This window comes from Oryctolagus cuniculus, chromosome 8 (genome assembly GCF_964237555.1).
Source record: "Oryctolagus cuniculus chromosome 8, mOryCun1.1, whole genome shotgun sequence".
Taxonomy (NCBI): domain Eukaryota; kingdom Metazoa; phylum Chordata; class Mammalia; order Lagomorpha; family Leporidae; genus Oryctolagus; species Oryctolagus cuniculus.
Window position 1 is genome coordinate 78,498,279 of NC_091439.1, and position 19,280 is coordinate 78,517,558.

At 40.3% G+C, this 19,280-nt stretch overlaps 1 protein-coding gene across 15 annotated transcripts in view; it reads right to left on the reverse strand.

The window, feature by feature from the left end:
• Nucleotides 1-19,280, reverse strand: part of HELQ (helicase, POLQ like) — a 60,571-nt gene that overhangs the window by 32,562 nt on the left and 8,729 nt on the right. For 8 of the 15 annotated variants that reach the window (XR_011378353.1, XR_518667.4, XR_011378352.1 and 5 more), the window contains 7 exons: nucleotides 18,546-18,618; nucleotides 13,896-13,993; nucleotides 12,016-12,114; nucleotides 9,333-9,478; nucleotides 5,154-5,393; nucleotides 1,681-1,822; nucleotides 1,232-1,336 (listed from right to left, as the gene is read on the reverse strand). Coding sequence is in view for 9 of the 15 variants with exons in the window: in XM_070047884.1 (XP_069903985.1) it covers nucleotides 1,232-1,336; nucleotides 1,681-1,822; nucleotides 5,154-5,393; nucleotides 9,333-9,478; nucleotides 12,016-12,114; nucleotides 13,896-13,993; nucleotides 18,546-18,618 (903 nt within the window). In the remaining 6 variants the exon portion in view is untranslated. Of the gene's footprint in view, nucleotides 1-1,231; nucleotides 1,337-1,680; nucleotides 1,823-5,153; nucleotides 5,394-9,332; nucleotides 9,479-11,863; nucleotides 12,115-12,223; nucleotides 12,302-13,882; nucleotides 13,994-18,545; nucleotides 18,619-19,280 lie in introns of those variants that run through there. The other 7 variants (XR_011378354.1, XM_017347425.3, XM_017347426.3 and 4 more) reach the window with 7 other exon arrangements.

A 19,280-nucleotide genomic window follows, 5' to 3' on the forward strand; every position in this document is an offset into this window, starting at 1 on the left:
TCCTGATACTGGTAGTTTGTGTTCTCTCATTTTCTCTTGACCAATTCAATCACTGATCTTACTGATCTTATTAAAGTACCATCTTATGGACTCATTTTTTCTTTTGTTTGTTTACTTTTTATTTTATTGATTTTTGTTTTAATCTATATTTTAAGTTAGCATCCCTAATCTGAAGATTTAAAATATAAAATGCCCTAAAATCTGAAATTTTGAGCACTGGATTAAGGATGCTTATCCAGTAAAGTTTATACAAGTATTACAAAAAGAAACACACACACACACACACACACAAAATCATGGGCCAGCATGGTGGCATAGTAAGTTAAGCCTCTGCCTGTGACACTGGCATCCCATATGGGCACTGGTTCATGTTCTGGATGCTCCAATTCTAATCCAACTCCCTGCTAATGGCCTGAGAAAGCAGCGGAGGATGGCCCAAGTGCTTGGGTCCCTGCACCCTCGTAGGTAGGAGACCCGAAAGAAGCTCCTGGCTCCTGGCTTCGGACTGGCCCAGCTCCAGCTGTTGCAGCCATTTGGGGAGTGAACTAGCGGATAGAACACCTCTCTCTCTTTGTCTCTTCCTTCCTTTTTGTAACTCTGCCTATCAAGTAACAATTTAAAAAAGAAACTGAAATACTTTGGGTACCAAGCATTTCAGATAACTCATCCTGTATTTCCTTCCTTCTGCTTACTTTGAATTTAATTTATTATTTATTTATTTGAAGTTTCTTAAAGTAAAACTTACATCATTGAGTTAGGATCTCTCTTGTACACTAATAAGCACTTAAAGTTATAAATTTCCCTTTAAGCATTTCAGTAGGCCTGTCTTACTAGTTCTGATATACTGGTTTCTATCGCCCCCTCCCCATCCCTGCCACATAAAGTCTGTAGCAGTCTGCCAAATGTTTACAATATTCTAAAATGGTCACAGGACTACAAGTGTATCTTACTCCCAGTAGAGGCAGCGCGGAAAGTTGTACCATGTCAGGACCCACAGCTTAGCCTCTTCCTTGTGATGGATGCCAGTTATGATTTGCTGACTTTTCATATTTCTTACAGTTCAAAGGACTAACAATGCACACATAAATCAGATTCAGATCAATCATGTCACAAGTTGTTCTTTTCCACACTAAAAGTTAACTTTTTCTTTCTTATTTGATACTTTACATGGCTTTCCAATCAACATTATCTCAGGTAAGTATAGTTAAGACTAAAAAGTGTTATAAAATACCTTCAAGCCAATCAAAGACAGAAACAAAGACTGTATTCCCTTGGTGAATTCCTGAACAAGATGGCTGTAACAGTTTTCCGGTGGTCTGCTTATTAACTCAGATACCTACAAAAGTTAACAGTATACCTTGTATTATTATAAAAATAAATAGTGGTACATATAAAGATTTTACTTTACATCAATATTATCTGACCAAGGGGAGACAAAAAATAAAAAGGCAAAAGAATAAGAATTTAACAGGTATCCTCACAAAGAAAGAAGACAATTAGGGTAAATACTTGTTCATTGTCTGAAATATGTACAGATTGCTCTCATTCTTAATCATAAAGAGAAGGAAGGGTCACTTAAAGGAACACTGATAACTTTAAAAGATGATCTCATAAAAGGGCTAGACCAAAGATCAAAGAAAAAGAACACAAAACCCACCAACCAACCCAATTGCATATTACCTGTTGCTTGTCTTTTTCTTGCAAGATAAGGATACTCTCTCCAATAGTATCTATTCCAGCGCGGCCAGCTCTGCCAATCATCTGTTTATATTGATTTCTCTTTAAAAACTCCTTAGCAACATAGGGAGCTCTTAAAATAACTCTGTGGAATTGATGGAATTAATTCAGAGTGATACTTAATCGTTAGCAATAACACCTACTCTAAAATTCTTAATTTCATTATATCTATGTGCTATTAAATTTATGATATGCCAACTCAAAATGGCAGGTAACTACCATGTACCAAGAATCTATGATACACTAGGTTCTTTATGTACATTACTGTACCTCTTACAAAACTCTTAGCAATAACACAAGTATCTCTTTTAGTTTATTTATTTATATAAAAGTTCTTATGAGTTTCATCATCTTTTTAAAATATTTATTTATTTATTTGAAAGTCAGAGTTACACAGAGAGAGGAGAGGTGGGGGTGGGGGGTCTTCCATCCGCTGGTTCACTCCCCAATTGGCCACAACGGCCGGAGCTGAGCTGAGCTGAGGCCAGGAGCCAGGAGCTACTTCCAGGTCTCCCACAGGGGTGCAGGGGCCCAAGGACTTGGGCCATCTTCTACTGTTTTCCCAGGCCATAGCAGAGAGCTGGATTGGAAGTGGAGCAGCCGGGTCTCTGGCGCCCATATGGGATGTTGGCGCTCCAGGTCAGGGCATTAACCAGCTGTGCCACAGCACTGGCCTCTATTTATTTTTACAAAGGAGTTAACTGAAGCTCAAACAAGTTAAGTAGCTTACCCCAAACCACAAAATCAGTAATGGCAGGCACCAGGATTTGAACTCAAATCTGACTAGCTACAAAGTCTATCGGTTTACAGTAAGGGTCTCCAAAGGTTTTATTTTTGTACTCAAAAATGAAAAATCTGACCATGTATCAAGGTATGCATATTTATTTATGAATTTATATTATTTTGAACTATATAAAATTGCAAATTTCAACTCTTTTTGATCTACAAAAAGGATGATTTCAATCTTCCTCACATACATACAACTCTGTAGTCAGTTTTCCTATCCAAAGGCAAGAGAAACCCTCTGTCATCTACCTGTAGTAATCAACATACTCCTTTATTCATGAATCCCAAGTCAATCAAGATTACTAAACACTTGAAAAAAACTAACAAAATAAAAACAAGAACATATAGAATAAATGACTGACAGATAGTACAGGAAACCAAAGAGAACTTTTAAAAGTTTTAATTAGTATCTACAGAAAATTCCAGAGTGTTGCATCCATAATATGAAGGGAAGGTAGACTGTATCAAAGAAAAAGCAATAAGAGTTCTGAGAAATGAAAAAAAGTTAAAAACTCATTTAAAAATTAACTGGATAAATGAATAATGAATGAACATAGTAAACAGATACAGTTAAAATGGATTTTGTTATATGGAAGGAAAGTTGAAGAAATCACATAGTTCAAATAGAAAAGTATGAAAGATATATAGAAGAAACCTTAATATTAGAGGCCTCAACCATAACTGAAGCTATAATATAGAAAACAGAGACAATGGGAAGAAAGAAATAATTGATGAAATAACAGAAAAAATTACTGTAAGTTAAAGAAAGGCATAAAGTATTAAATGAAAGCATCCATCCATGGATAAAAAGTAGGTGAGTTGGGATTATGGAATTACACTTCCTGGGTTAAAACCTTATCTTTGAAACTCATTTGTTGGGTGTTGAGTAAGTTATTTAACCTTCCATGTCTCAGTTTTCCCTTCTGTAAAATGTGGGTAATAACACAAGAACTTCTTTATAAGGAACTCTGAGAACTGGAAAAATCTATGTATGTATAGCTACTTTTATATAGAGAGGAGGGAAAATGTAACAACCACAATCAGCATTACTACACACACGGCTGGCGCCGTGGTGCAGTAGGTTAATCCTCCACCTGTGGTGCTGGCATCCCATATAGGCACCAGTTCTAGTCTCGGCTGCCCCTCTCCAGTCCAGCTCTCTGCTATGGCCTGGGAAAGCAGTAGAAGATGGCCCAAGTCCTCGGGCCCCTGTACCCACGTGGGAGACCTGGAAGAAGCTCCTGGCTCCTGACTTCGGATTGGCGCAGTGCTGGCTGTTGTGGCCATTTGGGGAGTGAACCAATGGAAGGAAGACCTCTTTCTCGGTTTCTCCCTCTCACTGTCTTTAACTAACTCTCAAATAAAATAAATAAAATCTTAAAAAAAAAAAAAATGACAGATCAAGGCATCAGAACCAGTGAGGAAACAGAGATTATCCCACATCTAACAACTATGATCTCATTGAGATATCTACAACTTCATACCCAAAAGAAAATCCATATGTGAGGGGTCTTCAAAAGATCATAGAAAATGCATTTTCATTATGCATGTATTTCAAATTTTTTTTTTGCACCAAAATAAGCTTACTTTTTAATTTCATTCTCCCATGAACTTTTTGAAGTACCTTTGTATTTTTACCCTCATGGGGGATTTATAAAATTTAACCATTTAATAGAAAAACCCATAGTCACAAATTACAAACAGCAGAAATCAGTTGTTAAGGCCTATAACTTTTTTTTTTAAAGATTTATTTATTTATTTGAAAGTCAGAGTTACACAGAGAGGAGTAAGGGGGAGAGAGAGAGAGAGACAGAGAGAGAGAGAGAGAGAAAGAGAGAGAGACACAGAGAGGTCTTCCATCCAATGGTTCATTCCCCAATCTGCCGCCACAGCCGGAGCTGAGCTGATCTGAAGAAGCCAGGAGCCAGGAGCTTCTTCCAGGTTTCCCACGTGGGTGCAGGGGCCCAAGGACTTGGGCCATCTTCTACTGCTTTCCCAGGCCATAGCAGAGAGCTTGATCAGAAGTGGAGCAGCCAGGTCTTGAACTGGTGCCCATATGAGATGCTGGCACTTCAGGCAAGGGCGTTAAACCACTGTGCCACAGCACCAGCCCCTCCGCCCCCCCCCCCCCTTTTTTTTTTAAAGATTGTAGGCCTATAACTTTGGTAACAAATGAAAAGGTAATGAAGATTTTCCCTAAAAAAAGATAATAGGGGCTGGCATTGTGACACAGTATGCTAAGCCTCTGCCTTCAGCACCGGCATCCCACATGGGCATGGTTTGTGTTCTGCTGCTCCTCTTCCGATCCAGCTCTCTGCTTATGGCCTGGAAAGGCTGTGGAAGATGGCCCAAGTGCTTGGGCCTCTGCACCCATGTGTGACATCCAGGAGAAGCTCTTGGCTCCTGGCTTTGGAATGGCACAACTCTGGCCATTTTGGCCATGTGGGGAGTGAACCAGCAGATGGAAGATCGTTCTTTCTTTCTAACACCAAGAAATTTACTAATACTTTTCATTAAAGGAAATAAACCAAACAAAGTTTTCAGCAAATTCTGAAAAAAAGCTGATAAATTTTAATCCACTGCTGAGAGAGTAAAGTCTGAAGCCTGGCCTAGTGTTGTTTATCTCTTACCTTCGAGCTGGCAGGTTGACCCCTGCTGCTAGGGTAGATGTGCAGGTAAACAGACAGAGGACGCCTGAGGAATAGGCCTCCTCCAGAAGCCTCCGTTCCTCGCTGGTTAAACCACTGTGGTGGTAGGCCACTCCAAAAGGGATAGTGTGCTTTAAAACAGGACACAGTGTGCCACTGCTGATGCTCTTCAGGTTCTTAATCACCTCATCTTTTTCTTTCTCCCTGTGCTTCAGATATTCCCTAGGAAGAAGATCCATTGGAGATGTGAATCCCGGATCTGACAAAGTCCTGATTTTTCATCTTATTAGATCATGGAAACATTCTTCTTGGAAAAAAAAAAAAAAAGTACTACTTTAATTGATAAGGGTATACAAAATGTACTTAGAATTTTGATTCCAACTTCATTAACTATCAAGCAGTCTCTCATTCTTTTTGCAATTTACACAGAGCCCTGAGAAAACCTGATCAATGCTTAGAAAAAAACATAACTGTTCATATAAATATAATCCTCTGCATATTATTTCAGAAGGTTTGTAGACTTGTGAAGTTCATTCCTATTCTTCCTAAGAATCCATGCACCCTAGGTTTAGACCCTTGCTCTAGAGTCATTTGATTGTTTATTCTCTGCCACATAAAGTCTTACAGAAAATGGTCTGCTTTATTTTAAAGCATACATTTTCCTGTCTGAAAATGGTAACACATATTATTATATCATATTACATGCTAAAATGCTGTCTTATACTAGCACTATGGAAACCACAATAACACCTCACAATGTCTCCATCACTTAGCCGCTTCATGTCCGACTACTTTCAATTATCCTAAGAAAATGAGTTAATTACTGAGAATGCTTCAGTGATAATTTCATTAGGTTTTTATAATAGAAAATGTCACTATAAAGGCAGACCACCAATTACCAGATAAGGAATTCCTTCATTTTATCTCAAATCTCTGTATCTTTGTGCCATTCAATAAATTCAATTGTATTTTTTATTATTATTTATTTTTTTGACAGGCAGAGTGGACAGTGAGAGAGAGAGACAGAGAGAAAGGTCTTCCTTTGCCATTGGTTCACCCTCCAATGGCCGCTGCGGTCGGTGCACTGCGGCCAGTGCACCGCGCTGATCCAATGGCAGGAGCCAGGTGCTTATCCTGGTCTCCCATGGGGTGCAGGGCCCAAGTACTTGGGCCATCCTCCACTGCACTCCCTGGCCACAGCAGAGAGCTGGCCTGGAAGAGGGGCAACCGGGACAGAATCCAGCACCCCGACCCGGCCTAGAACCCGGTGTGCCGGCGCCACAAGGTGGAGGATTAGCCTAGTGAGCTGCGGCGCCGGCCAAATTCAATTGTATTTACTTTGTTAAAATTGTATTTATCATTTTTACTTGAGAGAGAGAGAGAGAAAGAGAGAGGAGCAGAGATCTTTCATCTGCTGTTCACTCCCCAAATGCCTGCAACAGCCAGGCTGGGGCTGGGCTGGGGCAGGCCAAAGCCAGAAGCAAGGGACTGAATCCAGGTTTCCCACATGGGCAGTGAGAACTTGAGCCATCACCTGCTTTCTCCCTGGATGCATATTAGCAGGAAGCTGGAATTGGAAGAGGAGTTTGGATTTGAACCAGGCACACCAATACACTAGGTAGGCATTCCAAGTGGTATAATGTGCCAAATGGCTACCCCTATTTTATTTTTTCAAATTTCATTTATTTATTTGACCAGCAGAGAGATAGATTTAAAGACAGAGACAAAGTCAGACAGAAAGAGCTTCCATCTGGCATCCCCCAAATGCCTACAAAGGCTGGGACTGGGTAGAGCTGAAGTCCAGAGCCAAAAATTCAATCAAGGTGTCCCACAGGGACCCAGCTACCTGGCCATCACCACTGCCTCTTAGATACTGCATTTGCAAAAAGCTAATGTCAGGAGCAGGGGCCAGGTTTCCTGCAACGCAGGCACCCATGCTGATATGGGATGCAGGCATCTTAACTGCTAGGCCAAATGCAGGACTGGGACAGGAGGTAAAGGATGACTAAATTAGAATCCCAGTTAACAGTCTGTGAAGAGTGATATAGTACTAGTTAAGGGGCCAAAAAGATGCCTGGAAACATGCTAAAATCTCACATGGGACAAACAGGTGCAGAAAACAAGAAACCATACTTAAAGTCACTTTATACTTATCTCTGAGTATGACAAAGCCAATACTAAACACATAAAATTCCAAATCAATACATTTCGTAATTAGGAGATTAAACTCAAATGTCCACATAACTTAAGTGTAAAGGTTACTAAGAAAACAAAAGTAGGGAGCAGTTTTGTGGTGCAGCAGGTGAAGCCACTGCTTGCAATGCCGGCATCCTACATGGGAAGGCCAGTTCGAGTCCCAGCTACTTCACTTCTGATACAACTTCCTGCTAACATACCTGAGAAGGCAGTGGAAGACAGCCTAAGTACTTGGGCCCCTGCCACCAACGTGGGAAACCCAGATGGAGTTCTAGATTCCTGGCTTCGACCTGGCCCAGACCCAGCAATTGTGTCCATTTGGGGAGTGAACCCATGGATGGCAGGTCTCTATCTGTCTCCCTGTGTGTCACTGTGCCTTGCAAAACAACCAGTATTTAATTAAAAAGTGATTACACTGAGCCAGTGGTTCTTGACCTTGGCTGTAACTTGGACTTGCCTTGGGAGGATTACAAAATGAGGTTTGAGTTTTACTCCCAGAAATTCTGATTTGATTAAGATGTAGGCTGGACACTGAGATTTCTAAAAGCCTCTGAGTTGATTCTGTGCAGTTAAGGTTTCAAATCACTGATTTAAGCCATTACATTAGCATTCTTACATGCGACTTGAGAATTTTCTTCTGGAGAGGCTGGCACAGTGGTGTAGCGGGTAAAGCCGCCGCCTACAGCACTAGCATCCCATATGGGATCCAGTTTAAGTCCTGGATGCTCCACTTCTGAGCCAGCTCTCTGCTATTGCCTGGGAAAGCAGTGGAAGACAGCCCAAGTGCCTGGGCCCTGCATTCACGTGGGAGACCCAGAAGAAGTACCTGGCTCCTAGTTTCAGATCAGCCCAGGTCTGGCTGTTGTGGCCATTTGGGGAGTGAACCAGAGAATGGAAGACTTCTCTCTCTGCTTCTGCCTCTCTGTAATTCTGCCTTTCAAATAAATAAATAAATTAATTAATTAAAAAAAAAGAATTTCCTTCTGGTCTTTGTCACATATGAATTTTCTTTTAGAAGATCTATTTATTTACTTGAAAGTCAGAGTTACACAGAGAGAGGAGAGGCAGAGAGAGAGAGAGGTCTTCCATCTGGTGGTTCACTCCCAGTTGGCCGCAACAGCCAGAGCTGCACCAATACAAAGCCAGGGCCAGGAGCTAGGAGCCTCTTCTGGGTCTCCCATGCGGTGCAGGGGCCCAAGGACTTGGGTCATCTTCCATTGCTTTTCCAGGCCATAGCCGAGAGCTGGATAAGAACTGGAGCAGCCATGACTCGAACCGGTGCCCATATGGGATGCCGGCACTGTAGGCGGTGGCCTTACCCACTACACATATGAATTTAAAGAATACTTTAAACTGATATAAAAAATTTTACATGTTTATAGGGTATTGTGATATTTCCATACATGCATATATTGTACAATGTTCAAGTCACAGTAAACACATATTTACCATTTTTTTAAGGTGAAAACACTCAAAATTCTTTCATCTAGTTTATACACACACACACACAGGGAAAGGGGTAGAGGTGGGCAACATGGAGAGAGAGAGAAAGAAAACGTCTCTTATCTACAGACAGCCTACAAAGCAACAAAGCCCCAGAACCCCAGAACCAACTAGAACTTAGTGCCTTCTGGTTAACCTTTCCCCATCTCCCCCTCCCTTCTTCTCACCCCAGATTCTGGTCACCACCATTCTACTCTCAACTTCTATGAGATAATTTCTTAAAATATTACATATGAATGAAATCATGCAGTAGTTTGTGTCTTTCAGTGCCCAGCTATTTCACCACGTGTGAATTTCATGGTTAAACATTCTTTTTTCAAGGTCAAGTGCTTTAGAATTCAATACAACCACTTAATATCAGATCTGTAATAAGTAATCAGTACTGTTTCAGTGAAAAGAATGCAAAACCTGAGGTTCAAGATAAAAGTTAAACAGGACAAAATTTTTAAAAGATTAACATACTTGCTTAAGAATTTGCATATCATTTCTGCTACGTTTTCACAATTCTTCTTAGTAGGACAAAAAACTAAGCAGGAATAACTGGGAATAACTTCTGTCACTAATGCTACCAAATGATCAGGATCCATCTTTTTCAGAGTATCAGAGTACTGCAAAACAGTAAGAAATAGGAACAAGGCAGTTAGTAACCACGAAAGCCTGCCAACTTTTTGCCAGTGTGATTAGAATCAAATCATCCATAATTCTGAACTATCATTTAATAAATCTGATCATTAAAAAAAGACAAAACTTACATTAAACATCAAAATGTTAAATCTCACTTTTCTCCTAGGTTATTAAGGTTTTGTTAGGTATATTTAGTTTAAAAAACAAATGAAAGAAAATTAAAGAAGTGAAAATAGTGTTATTAATAACATCACTACATGCCCATCTCCAGCAAAGCAGAACAAAAAAGCACGCCGAGAAAAACACAGATTGGGCCTTATAACGGTTAAAGGATTGCATAAATAAGATATACTTTCTACTATTACTGATAATTTTCAAAAACATAGGTTTAACCATGGTAAAGGACATTTCTCAGAAGTAAAAAATATTTAGCACTGAATTATGAAAATTTTTCCAACTCAAAGCAAGCACAAGGAAATCAAGATAAAAAAATAATTTTAAGGTCTGGCACTGTGGCATAGCAGGTTAAAGCCCTGGCATCCCATATGGACGCTGGTTTAGTCCCGGCTGCTCCTCTTCTGATCCAGCTCTCTGCTATGGCCTGAGAAAGCAGTGGAGGATGGCCCAAGTCCTTGGGCCTCTGCACCCACGTGGGAGACTGGGAAGAAGCTCCAAGCTCCTGGCTCCTGGCTTCGGATTGGTGTGGCTCCGGCCATTGCGGCCAGCTGGGAGTGAACCAATGGATGGAAGACCTCTCTCTCTGTCTCTACCTCTCTGTAACTCTTTCAAACAAATAAAATAAATCTTTAAAAAATTTTTTTAAATCTTCTTGCTTCCTTTAACTTTATTGAAAACAGATATAGGTTTAAGGTAACATATCTTTATAAAATTCTAGAATTACCACAAAATCAATTTTTCTCTCTTTTAAAAAATTATATATTATTATAGGCAAAGAGAGACAGATACAAAGAGATTTTCTATTTTGCTTGTTCACTCCCCAGAAACCCACAACAGCTGGGGCTGAGCCAGGTTGAAGCCAGGAACTGAGAACTCAATCCAGGTCTCCCAAGTGGTTGGCAGGGACCCAATTATTTGAGCCATCACCTGCTGCCTCCCAGGGTATGCATTAACAGGAAGCTAGAATCAGGAGTGAAGCTTTTTCTTTGAAACCAGGCACTCCAATTTGGAACGCGAATACTCAAGCAGCATCTTAACCATGAAACCGAATGCCTGCTCTCTTCTCGTTAAAAAACAAACAAACAAACAAACAAACAAAAACTTATATGAGAAGCAGAGAGAGACACACAGAGAGGGGGACACAGAAAGAGCTCCTAGCAACTGGTTCATTCCCCAAATAGCTGGGACTGGACTGGGCTAAAGCTGGGAACTAGAAACTCCATCCACTCATGTGGGCGGCAGGGACCCAACTACTCAAGTCATTATTACTGCTTCCCAGGGTCTATATTAGCATTAGCAGGAAGCTGGAGTCACAGCTGGGTATCAAACTGAGGTACCTCTGGTATGGGATATAGGTATCTTTTTTTTTTTCTTTAAGATTTAGTTATTTATTTGAAAGACAGAGTTACAGAAAGAAAGATCCTTCATCTGCTAATTCACTTCCCAAATGCCCACAGTGGCTAGGGCTGGGTCAAACTGAAGCCAGGATCCAGGAGCTTCATCTAGGTCTCCCATGTGGATGCAGGGTTCCAAACACGTGGGCCATTCTGTGCTACTTTCTCAGGAGCATTAACAGGGAGCTGGATTGGAAATGGAGCAGCCAGAACTCCAACTGGCACCCATGTGGGATGCCAGTGTTGTGGGATAACTTAACTTGCCCCAGGATGTGGGCATCTTAACCACTAGGCCAAAAGCCATGTCTCCCCTTTCTTTCATTTAGAATGTAAAACATTAACATTTCACATAGACATTAACAGTTTATACACCATGAACTACACGGCCCACAAATGTTACTGCTGAATGAACAAACATTGGATTGTTTCCAAATGTTCTCGGTTCACAGAGCATCAAGGCCAAAAGAAATACCTAAGTTTTTAAAATTGGTAGTTAGGTCCAAAAAAGTAAACAAATATGAACTTCCTCCCAGCTTATTAGTCATTTGAATAATAACATACATCAATTGAGTGAAAAAAATATTTTTATCTCATCCTTAAATAACACAGCAGCTCACTAACGGCATATGTGCACAAGCGGGTCCTGTCTTTCAACCTTTGGGATACGATTGGACCCAATCACCCTTTTCCATCCCAGAATGATTTTTCACAGGATATTTGATTATAGTGACTGCAAAAACTTCAATTTCACAATGATATGATGTCACAGAAAGGAATGTGAAATTGCAAACTCACTACCTTGAACTAAGTTGTTTTTATGATGTCCAACAGATGTCAAGCATTAGCTGTTTCTCTTAAATATTTGAACTATTCCGTGGTACACATGTGAATCTTCCATGGCCCTCCAGGACACCTTGGCACAAAGTCTGGGTTAAGATGATCAACATTACCTTATAATTCAGGACACGTGAAAAAGTCATGCCATTCTCAGCCTTGCTGTCAACCTCATATATTCTATCATTTAGTTTTAGATATTCTTTCAGTTCAACCTTGAATTAAAGGACATTTGCAATTAATATCACATAGGAATTGCTCTTTCTATAGTTTCAAAGACAATAAAATATACTGTAAAAAGTGACAGAAAAACAAAGATTTTACCTTATCTGACATGTAAAACATGCTTCAACTTAAAGGTTATTGATTTACTATTTTTCTTTGTTTTTTTCTCCTTTTTCCCTTCAAATCAAAATAGAGATTAATATCCTTAAAATTTACTCATACAATTTATATTTAATTAATTTGAAAGGCAGAGAGAAACAGAGATCTTCTATCCACTCATTTACTCCCCAAATGCCAGCAATAGCTGGAACTGGTCCAGGCCAAAGTCAGGAGCCTGGAGGTAAATCTGGGTCTCCCCAGTGGGTGGCAGAGACCCAAGTATTTGAGCCATCATTGTTGCCTCCCCAGGGTGCACATTAACAGGAAACTAGAGTTAGACACAGAGCCAGAACTCAAACTCAGGCACTCAAATTGGGCATATAGGTATCCCAAAAAGCATCTTAATTGGTTTGCCAAATGCCCACTCTCAATACTTTTGAATTGAGAAGTCACATATGCTAAAGGCAACCAAATACTTCTGAAAGAAAACTTGGTTATTCTCAAAAATTATTCTCCACAGTTAGTTTGTGTATATTATAAGCTACTTTCAAATAACTATATATTACTATGGTTTACTTTCTTCAAGCATTTTGTGACTGCTGTTACTGAACAGCTTATATTTAAACCCAATGCAGGTGTTTGGCCTGGTGGTTAAGATGCCAGTTAGGACACCTGCATCCCATATCAGAGCACCAGGTGTGATACCCAGCTCCAGTTCCTGATTCCAGCTTCCTGGAGATACTGGGAGGCAGTAATGATGGCTCAAGTGATGGGGATTCTACCACCCACATGGGAGACTCTAATTCAGTTCCTAGTTTCCATTTTGGGCTACCTGGACATTGCAGATGGGAGTGTGAATTTGCTCTCTCTGATTCTCAAATATTTTTAAAAATAAAGTTCAATCCACGTGAAGTCTAACTTCCTTAAAAATTATTACAACTATGAAAGCATATGAACTTGAAAATATTTTAACTTTTAAAATAAATTTTTAATATGCCAATAACTCAAAACATGTCTAAATTTTAGCCAAATGAAAAAATTTACTTTGGAGAATAAGAAATGCAAAAGTAGAATAGGTATGGAAAAATCCACTCAATCAATGTTCACTGAGGACTCAGAGCACTGTTCCTAGTGCTCTGACATATTAGTGATTCCAAGCAAGATTCCACAGTGTTGACATTCTCTATACACAAACTGTAATGTATGCCTCTTCATTACTCTATAGAATTTTTCAAAATACGCTTATTAATGTTTGTATAAATTTTTGCTTATTTGAAAGGCAAAATGAGAGAGAGAGAGGGACAGACACACACACACACACACACGGATCTTCCATCCACATGTTCACTCACCAAATGCCCACCACAGTTGGGACTGGGTCAGGCCAAAACTAAGAGCCAGGAAATCCATCCAAGTCTCCAAAGTGGATGGCAGGAACTTAAGTACCTGAGCTGTCACATGCTGCCTCCCAGGTGCATTAGCAGGAAGTTAGATCAGAAGCCCAAGTAGCCAGAATTCAATCCCAGGTACTCCAATATGGGGTGTGGGCATCCCAAGCAGCAGCTTAGCCCACTGTATCACAACACCCATACCTATTACTTTTACTTCTAACTAATGAATACACAACATGAACATACAACAAAATAATACAGTGCAAACCTTAGGTACATACTGGTCTAAATTGACTGGTATAATATTCTGCTTGAAGAAACTCTTGTAGGTCTTCAACATTGCTTAGTGTTGCACTCATACCAATAATTTGAGTTGTCTCTGAAAAAAAAAAAAAAAAAGGCAATCCCAAAGTATTAAGGAAAATGTGTTAGGAAATCATAAAATAATTTTAGCAAACTTTTGTTGTCTGAATCCTTCCCAAGTGATTTTGGAAAAGGGAGCAGGGAAAAGAAGTAAATATGAAAAATACAAATATATTGCCAAAGTATTAGCCTGGCAATCAAAGAATGAGATCTTTCAGGTATCCTGAAAGTACCTAGTTACCTAGCTAGAATTTTACACAATCTCAAACTTGTAATACATAGGATATCTTACTTCTAAAAAGAAATGAGTATAAATAGGCTATGCTATCTACTTGGATCATCTTTATGAGGAGTTAGTGTTCCATTGGCATTGTGTAGGTGTAGAATACAGGGTGTAGGACACAGGGCTAAATGAGGAAGAGTCCTTTATTGAATCTTGCTATCAGGCTGTAAACTTCCTGGGCAGTACAAATGTCTACTTGTAGACTTAGCTATTGAGTCAAACACCAAAGAACCTTTCTTAGGATAACGTTTCTTCATTGCTGCTGCCTTGTCCTGGAATGCTCATTCAGAATGTTATCTGAAAGGATTCAAATATGGATCAAGTGTTATGCTGATTAGGATGTCTGGGTTCTATATTGAAGCATCTGGGCTCAACTTTTGGCTCAGGTTCCTGATTCCAGCTTCCAACTGATTCAGAACCTGAGTGGCAGCAGTATAAGTGTTCTTGCCAGCCATGTGAGATCTGGATTGAGCTTCTGGCTCCTGGCTTCAGTTCCCTGGCCACTGTGGGAATTTGGGGAGTAAATCAGCAGTTGGGAGCTCTCTCAAATATATGACACAAATAATAATAATGAAAAAAGGAAGGCTACAATGAATTTTTGGATTTATGCAGAAAACAAAGGGAAGTTGTCAAAGGATGGTAAATAGTAAAATAAACAAACTGGATTTGCATTTGGGAAAGATCATACTACCTGCCCTAGAGAAGATGGGTTTGGTGGAACAGAGAGTAATGGTCAAGACCAAAGGCAGATGGAAGAGCTTGGTGATCTCTGTGGCCATCTAGGTAAGAAAGGATGAAGTACCCAAGTAAAGACTTCGTAGTAAAGAAAGACAGGAGGAAGAGAATTTTAAATATATTTATGAAATAAACCAGACAGAATGTGGTTGCTGATGGATAGTACAAGCAAAATTCAATTCTGGTGTGGCTGGCTGGCTGGAGAGTAGTGGCTGGGAATTCAGACTGAAGAATGGGTTTAAAGAAAATTAGTTATGTGTAGATCAACCTCTAGTTAGGCTTGGCTGTATATAGGACATTCAAGTGTCAGTGTCCAGGTGGCAGATGGTATCACTCAGAAGAGAGCTTAGAGCTACAAATCAAGGTTGAGAAGTACAAATTGGGAGCCATCAGCACACATGATTACTTGTCCTAAGTATGGGTGAGAATTAGCTGGAACTGTAAGAAACAAGGGAAGAGCTTACAGTGAATCTCTGCTAACACAAATGTGCTAACACAAATTCAGAAGGGTTGCAGCAGAATAACAAGCAGCAGAAACTAAAAGAGATTCATTTTATTTAAATACCTGTTAAATGTAGTGTTAGAAAAGCAATAAGAATACAAGAGCAAACATATGTCCAATATGCAGGTATTATGGTAGACGCTTTACAAAAATTAACTCCTGGGAGCTGGCATTTTGGCATAGCAGGTTAAGCCATGCCTGTGATGCCTGCATGCCATTTGAGCACTGGTTTGAGACTGGCTACTCCACTTCCGTTACAGCTCCCTGCTAGTGGCCAGGGAAAAGCAGTGGAAGATAGCTCAAGTGCTTGGGCCCCTGTCATGCACATGGGAGACACCTGGAGGAAGTACTTGGCTCTTGGCTTCGGCCTGGCATAGCCCTGGCTGTTGTGGTAATTCAGTAAATGAACCAGGATAGTTCAGCAAATGGACCAGGGGATGGAAGATCTCTTTCTCTCTGTCTCTCTCTCTAATTCTGCCTTTCAAACAAATAAAACTAAGTCTTCAAAAAAAAAAAAAAAATTAACTTCTGCCTCCTTTGCAGCAATTCAGTGGGGAAGGTTCTATTTGTCACTCGTATATGATGAATGATGAATAAGGAAATAGAGGCACAGTTTACAACTTGCCTAAGATCATGTGTCCGATAAAGAGAAGCCCCAAGATTTGAATCTAGCTCTATAACTTTTCCTTAGTCATTACGATACACTGTCAATGCTAAGCTATGATCCCTCACACATAGTAGGAAAGCCAAGAGAATACTGTTCCAGCACCCAAAGAACAGAACAATGATAAGCCATCAAACATCAAAAAAAAAAAAAAAAGGACAAAGACAGGATGGACACGTAACCATCATTCTACTCTCTTCCTCTGCTTTTAGCTCCATTAGGGCTAAGCACTGTGGTACAGCTGGTTAAGTTATGACCTGCAACACTGGCATCCCAAATGTGAGTATCGGTTTGAATTCTAATTCAGCTCCCTGCTAGTGCTCCAGGCAGCAAATTCATGTCCTAAGCATTTGGGTCCCCACCGTCCATTGGGAAAGTTTCCAGGATGGAGTTCCTTGCTGCTGACCTCAGACTGGCCCAGCCTAGGTGTTGCAGGCATTTGGGGGAGTAAACCCAATGGGTGGAAGCTCTCTCTCTGTTTGCCATTGAAATAAATAACAAATCTTTAAAAAATTTTTTCATTACATTTATCATCACCTCTCTTATGTGTCTAATTATTTGTTCACTTTAACTAAAATATAGGCTTAATAAATAAAGACAGAGACTTTCACTCACTGTTGTATATCTAGCACTTAAAAGAGTGCCAGGCACACAGTAGGCTCAATAAATATTTTCTGAATGAATAGAACGTTATAATCTGCCTAAATACCATGGTACAGTCAAAATTTTAAAAATAATTCTTATTAAGATTGATCTTTATAGTTAATTTTTTAAAAAGATTTTTTATTTGAAAGACAGAGTTACAGAGAGTTACAGCCAGAGAGAGTGAGTTCTTCCATTACTGGTTCACTCCCCAAATGACTGCCAACGGCCACAGCTGAACTGATCTGTAGCCAGGAGCCAGAAGCCTCTTCTAGGTCTCTCACAGGGGCCCAAGGACTTAGGCCATCTTCTACTGCTTTCCCAGGCTATAGCAGAGAGCTGGATTAGAATAGTGGAGATCGCTTCTCGGCCTTTTGGCTAAGATCAAGTGTAGAATAGTGGAGAAGCCGGGACTCAAACTGGCACCCATATGGGATGTGGGGCCTTTAACCTGCTGTGCCAAAGCACAGGCCCCTAATAGCCAATTTTTATAAAAATAAGCCAAGGATTACAAGACCATATCAATCAATAATAGACATGACATTTAAAACAAATATTTCATGTATATTAAAAGACTATTTGATGTTGCAAAATTGCTCCTGAAGTGACTACTTAAATCCACTGCTTATTGGGAGGATGACTGTAATGATTAGAATAGTAATAAAGCAGCAGCAACAGCAGCAGCAAGCCCTTCCTGAATGCTGTGTGGTAAATGCATGGGTTAGAGGCCAGCATTGTGGCAGAGTGGGTGTAGCCGCTGCCTAAGACTTGGGTATCCCATATGGGTGCTGGTCTTAGTCCTGGCTGCTCCACCTCCGATCAAGCTCCCTGCCAATGTGCCTGGGAGAGCAGTGGAGGATGGTCCAAGTGCTTGGGGCCCTGCAGCCCTGTGAGAGACCTAGATGAAGTTCCTGGCTTTAGCCTGGCCCAGCCCAAGCAGTTGCAGCCATTTGGGGAGTGAACCAGCAGATGGAAGATCTCCCTCTCTCTGTGCCTTTCAAATGAATAAGCTAAATCTTAATTAAAAAAAAATATAAATAAATGCACTTGTTGACTCATAGTCCTCACAATAGTCCGATCAGGTTGGAATCACTGTTATCCCAGTTTTATGGAAACAGAGAAGGTGAGTGAGGTGACAAGGCACAAATAGCTACTAAATGGAGAATAACGAGTGAGGACTTCCTCAAATATTAATTTCATTTATTTTCATAATTCATTTATTCATTCTACTACTACTAAATACACTTATTGGCTTATCTTAGAAATTACAGAACTACAGCAGAGGGTGCTGGCACTGTGGTGCAGCGGGTTAAAGTCCCAGTCTGCAGTGCCAGCATCCCATATGGGCACCGGTTCAAGTCCCAACTGTTCCTCTTCAGATTCAGCTCTTTGCTATGGCCTGGGAAAGCAGTAGAAGCAGCAGAAGTCGGCCCAAGTTCTTGGGCCCCCGCACCCACCTGAGGGACCCAGAAGAAACTCCTGGCTCCTGACTTCTGATCGGCTCAGCTCCAGCCATTGTGGCCATTTGGGGAGTGAACCAGTGGATGGAAGACCTCTCTCTCTGCCTCTTTTTGTAATTCTTTCAAATAAATAAAAATAAATCTTAAAAAAAAAAAAAACCTAAGGCAAGAAGTTTCAGTATCTTGCTGTATATTACATAATCTATCTAGAGATAGAATTAAGTATTTTATAGATATCTTGCCTAGAAATCAACTAATGATCTCATTAAAAAAAGTACTTACTGCTAGTGTAGAGGATTTTTGCTAGGGTCATTTCCAGTATAGCCCCACGGCTTCCTTCACCAATCATGTGCAGCTTTGAGATTAAAAAAAAAAAGGCAGAGAAATAAATCTTCATATAATGCCTACCTACCTAAAACACACATATAAATTGAATGTTTGTAATGTTTCAACATTTTAAATATGTAACTATTAACATATACACATTATTCTATGGTATTTTCAGTTAATTAGTTTGGAGGGTGATGCCATGACACATCTGAGATTCATAAGTACTATTATAAAACTTTTTAGGGGTCAGTGCTGTGGCATAGTGGGTAAAGCCACCGCCTGCAGTGCCAGCATCTCATATGGGCACCGGTTCGAGTCCTGGCTGCTCCACTTCCGATCCAGCTCTCTGCTATGGCCTGGGAAAGCAGAAGATGGCCCAAGTCCTTGGGCCCCTGCACCCACATGGGAGACCCAGAAGAAGTTCCTGGCTCCTGGCTTCGGATTGGCACATCTCTGGCTGTTGTGGCCATTTGGGGAGAGAACCAGTGGGTGGAAGATCTCTCTCTCTCTCTCTGCTTCTCCTTCTCTCTCTGTGTAACTCTTTCAAATAAATAAACAAATCTTTAAAGAAAAAAAGTTACGCTCAGTATGGCATAAGAAATGACTTTAAAAAAAACTTTTTAAACACACACACTTTCACATTTCAAGAAACACTTGGCAGAAGACCAAATTTAGGACCATCAGGCA